Below are 4885 nucleotides of genomic sequence, written 5' to 3' on the forward strand. Positions count from 1 at the left end.
TGAAAGTCAATCATCTGCAAGTGTAAAGGATTTGTCTTTTATTTTATTTGCCATATTAAATATAATTAAAACACAGTATGTAGAACATAATGTATAATTATGTTAGTAAAACTAAGTTTAAAAACTATTGGTACAATGTGTTTTATTGTATATTTTCTTAAATTGAGTGGCACACCAATTTAAATGAGGGAAACCAGAAATGACCCTTCTCACATCTGAGAGAAACTCAAATTCCAGTTCACAAGATAATTAATGCTGTATTTCAGATGTTTTCTACAGATTGGCTGGCCAAGAAACATAAAACAATGCTTGAAAAAGTGGTGCCATTTTGAATGACTATTGGCTATTCATAAGATTGTAAAATACTAATGTACAAACTCACTATTATATATGGTATTACGCAATGAGATAACAAAATACATCTGAAATTTTCTGAAAAAGTAAAATAACTTTTTATTTTGTCTACTATTACTAAAAATATGATAATACAGGTTGAGAATTCATTATCTAAAATTTAAAAAAATTCTTGGATTTTGGAGGTTTTTAAGTGCTGACATAACATGCCACACCACAAAGCACTAGAATGTTCTCACTAGGCCCTTTCTGCCAGAATGTAAACTTCATGGAAGGGTGAATATATATATATTTTACACATATATACAAGAGAAAGATGAGAAAAAGAAAAAATCAGGATTAAAATACACTCAAGGTATTAACATGTTTACTGGAATACATGTAAAATTTAAAAAAATATGCAATATTTGAACACATGAAAATATTTTTAAAAGATATTCATGTAGGTATGTCTATCAAAAATATTAATAACCATCTATAAATAAGCAACAAAAAAAAATGTCAAATGAAATGAGCAAATATTTATTGTGTCATCGTCACAATGCTGGGCTGCAATTTTTAATCATATTTTTAATTTATTTAATTTAGAATATATGCTCTCTATCTCAAATTAGTAGTGTCTTGTCCCTGTACACCATACTTTTCCTGTTAGAATAGTCATACCAGTCATCCAACTCCTTTCAGAGGAAAATTTTTTAATTGAAATAATGTAACTTCTGGTTTGCCTCAAAAGTTCATATATAGTTAATTGTGGCTTCCTAATCTTTCCATATCTGGTTTCGGCTTTGATCTCTTTAACTCCATTCTTGAGATTAAAGAAAGACAGGTGGACAGACAGACATCTGTGGGAATTTAAGGTCTACAATTTATACAAATTGCTATTATAATATAGTTCAAATCAACCCAAGCATTTGAGATAAATGAGTCTCAACCTGTAATGGCAAAAAAGAAATCATCTTATTTATTCATTCATCATTCAACCAGTGACTTCTCAGGTTTAGTTTTATGACTGACTTAAAATTCAGCTCTCTTATCAGCATTTATTTTACTTAAGTGAGTCTTATCCACTTAAAAGTAAAATGAATACTGATTGATGAATACTGACTTCAACTCTCAACTCTTTGTTACTGAATATAATCATTGGTAGCTTTAGATAAGGCAATAATATAGCTGCTAATCTCACAGATGAAAACCAAGATCATATATGGAAACCTTAGGGGCAGGAGGTCCCAATTAACTAAATGTAACTTTTGGTTTGCATCAGAAGTTCATATAATTTCAATTCAAAAATTTTCCCCTGAAAGGTGTTAGTCATGCCAGTGATCTATCTATTGTTAAAGGAAAAGTATGATGTACAGGGGCAAGCCACTACTAATTTGAGGTGGTAAGCATATATTTATTTAAATTAAAAATATGATTGTTACAATGCCTGGCTGCAATTTTTAATGTCACAATAAATAACTGTTCATTATACAGTGGGTGATCAGTTAACGAACAGTTCGGACTGTGAACAAATCGGACAATGAACACTTTTGCGAAAGATTTTTATGTTCAGATAACGAACACCTCACAGAACAAACACAAGAAGAAGCAATGTAAAATAACAAATATCGATTGATGTTCCCTTGTCTCCAGGTAACAATTCGGAGCATGGAAACGTTGACATCAATGCTCAACTTGATACCAATCGAATATTATTCCTCCAAACTTTGAAACTTTTCCTAGTAATCCCAGCCTTTTGTTTACCTCTCTGACAGAATTAATTTTTTAGAGTTCCCAACAGTCTCTTGAAGACTAAGTTTTGCATCAGCTTTTATTTTCGAAAGGGGAGAGTTTAACTGTCCCATCAGGTATTCATTAACGTCTTAACACCAAATTTCAAATTCCATCCAGGCCTCACATTTACATAATTTTTTGTGTGCTAGTTGATTTCCTTTCTCTGAATTTTGTAAGTGCTTTTCTGAACTCATTATCAGTTCCTTTTTTTTTTTTACTCTTTTTTGGCTCCATAATTTTAATTAGTGTCAAGAACAGTGCTCACCATAGAAACCAAGCAAGAGATAAAAGCCAAGGTAGAGAGTAGGGAGATGTCTGAAGTTGCTATACAGTCAGTATGGCTTGAACAGGTCTGTAGACCTGTTCAAGCCATACAGTAGGCACAATCTTAGCTAATCAAGAAGACTCAAGCAGCTAAAGCAGTAACAAAAATCACATCTGTGCCATCCATGGAAAAATGGAGAGATTGCTTTTTGTTTGGATAAAAGAAAGGGAAATGAAAAGAGATGTAATTAGTATGACATTCAAGAGAATGCTAGAAAAATGTTTGAAGCACATGTTGAATCATACCTACATCATGAAAGATCAGAAAAATATTCCTGGGCCCATAAAAGATCAATTGACCTTACTTTTGGGAGATAATGCTAGTGGTGATATGAAACTTATCCCACATCTTGTCTCTCACTATGAGAACCCTAAAGTATTCAAAACAAATGCCAGTGATGTGGAGAATGAATAAAAGGGCATGGGTCACACAGGCTCTTTCAAAGAATGGCTGGTTGAAGTTTGTGCTCCAAGAATCAAGGATTACCTTCAGACCAATGAATTGCCATTGAAAGCACAATTGGACAATGCACTAGAACACTCAAAAGACCTTGAAGATAATTTGCTGGAAGACTTTCCCTGGCTGACAGTTCAGTTTCTTCCTCTGAATACCATCTTGTTGATTCAGCCAATGAATTAGGAGATTAAATTAAAAATGTTTTGGAAAGAAAAATTTAATATTCTTGAAGCTATCAGACTCATTCAGAAGGCATGGTCAGAAGTCATTCAACAATAGTTAAATTCTGCTTGGCAAAAAGCTGTGTTCCTCCTGCATTCAGGGAGACTGAGATGATGTCCCTGAAATTATGGATGGAATTGTGACAATTGCTAGAGATCTGGAATTGGAGGTGAATGAAGATGACATTCAGGTTCCATTATGAGCTCTTCAAACTGATATGACGATAGAACTGTGTGTGCCAATAACTTCTAGACTTTAACTGGGATGTTTTGAATCACCCTGCATAATGCTCCCTCAGACTATCATCTTTTTCAATCATTGCAGAATAATTTAAATGTCATAGAATTTCAATCTTTAGAAGGTATCAAAAAGATCACATCGATAATTTCTTCAATCAGAAACCCACCCAATTCTACACGGATGGAATTATGAAACTACCTGTCAGGTGGCATAAGGTTATCGAACAGAAGGGTGAATCCATTGTGGATTAAAGATTATTTATTTATTTCAAAATAGTATATTTTATTTCATTATAAAAACTGAATGAACTTTCAGTTCAACCCAATAGTTTATTGAATTATATAGTTATATGCTAATTTTCTATATTTTTAAAATTATTAATTTCATTTTTAATCAAAAACTTTCTATTTTAGGAAACCTATGTTTGGGAATACTATCAGAAAAGATGCTGGGATTTCTTTCCAGTTGGAGATTGTTTCCGTAAACAATATGAAGGTGAATTAGAGGGAACTGGATAGAATTTTTAAAATTTTCAATATGTATGACAAAATTTATGCAATGTGATTTGTTATTTATATTTTGACTACTGTCATCAATACATGCTCCAAATAATTTAGGAGCAAACGAACTCTTAAAATCATTACATCATTGACAACATTACATTAAATTTCAAATCATTGGCCCAATTATAAAATACATCATGATACATTTTATTTGCTCTGCGTGTATGTTTTTACTATTTTTATTAAAAAATTTTAATTGAATATTATAAAAAAAAATATAAAAACAAAAATCAGTTCCACAAAGTAGGAACTACAAAATATCTCTTATGCAATGCTGTCTTTTAAGCCTTCTACAAACAACATATAAAATCATGTAAATTCCATGATTTGGTGCTATGTTGTATATTATAATTGATCCAGAAGACACAAAGGACTGTTAATGTTTGTTATACTTGTAGACCTCATTTTCTTGTAAGTGATATATTTCAAATATAACTGTACAGATCTATTCAATAAAATTAAAGATTCTAATTATTAATTTTTATTGTATTTTTGCATATGTAACTAGTTCTAAAACCTCTATAGAACAAATTATGATATGTTAAGATTATCTGTGAAATCAACATTAACATTATCAGTTTTCAAATAATTACACAGTGAAGTGATTTATCTGCCAATTTGCAACTTGCAATTCATTGTTAAACACTTAAAATTCATATTCTCTACAGGCACATTTGATGATGAAAAATGTGTTGTTTTCTAAAAACTCATATGCTCTGTAGACAAATAGATATATTGTGAATTTTCCAGAATGTATATGACAATATCTCATTTATTTACATAAAAGTTAGTGATGTCATGACGACAATGATGGCTGACCCCCCAATATTGTTCTCCATTAATTTTCTGTAATTATCACTCCATGCTTAATCAATGTTATATTAGATCTTATTTCCAGTTTTAATTTATTGAAGCCATTATTGGATAAAATATCAGCTTTCAAGGTTCA

At 31.1% G+C, this 4885-nt stretch overlaps 1 protein-coding gene across 1 annotated transcript in view; it reads left to right on the forward strand.

Moving 5' to 3' along the window:
- Positions 1 to 4414, forward strand: part of LOC111638197 (ryanodine receptor-like) — a 98130-nt gene extending 93716 nt beyond the window's left edge. The window contains exon 26 of the mRNA XM_023383868.1: positions 3787 to 4414. Within this exon, the coding sequence (XP_023239636.1) occupies positions 3787 to 3891 (105 nt within the window). The 3' untranslated portion in view covers positions 3892 to 4414. The remainder of the gene's footprint in view (positions 1 to 3786) is intronic.
- The last annotated feature ends 471 nt before the right edge of the window (positions 4415 to 4885 follow it).

The sequence above is a fragment of the Centruroides sculpturatus genome, unplaced genomic scaffold, assembly GCF_000671375.1.
Source record: "Centruroides sculpturatus isolate CEXI.00-Female unplaced genomic scaffold, Cexi_2.0 scaffold1127, whole genome shotgun sequence".
Lineage (NCBI taxonomy): Eukaryota > Metazoa > Arthropoda > Arachnida > Scorpiones > Buthidae > Centruroides > Centruroides sculpturatus.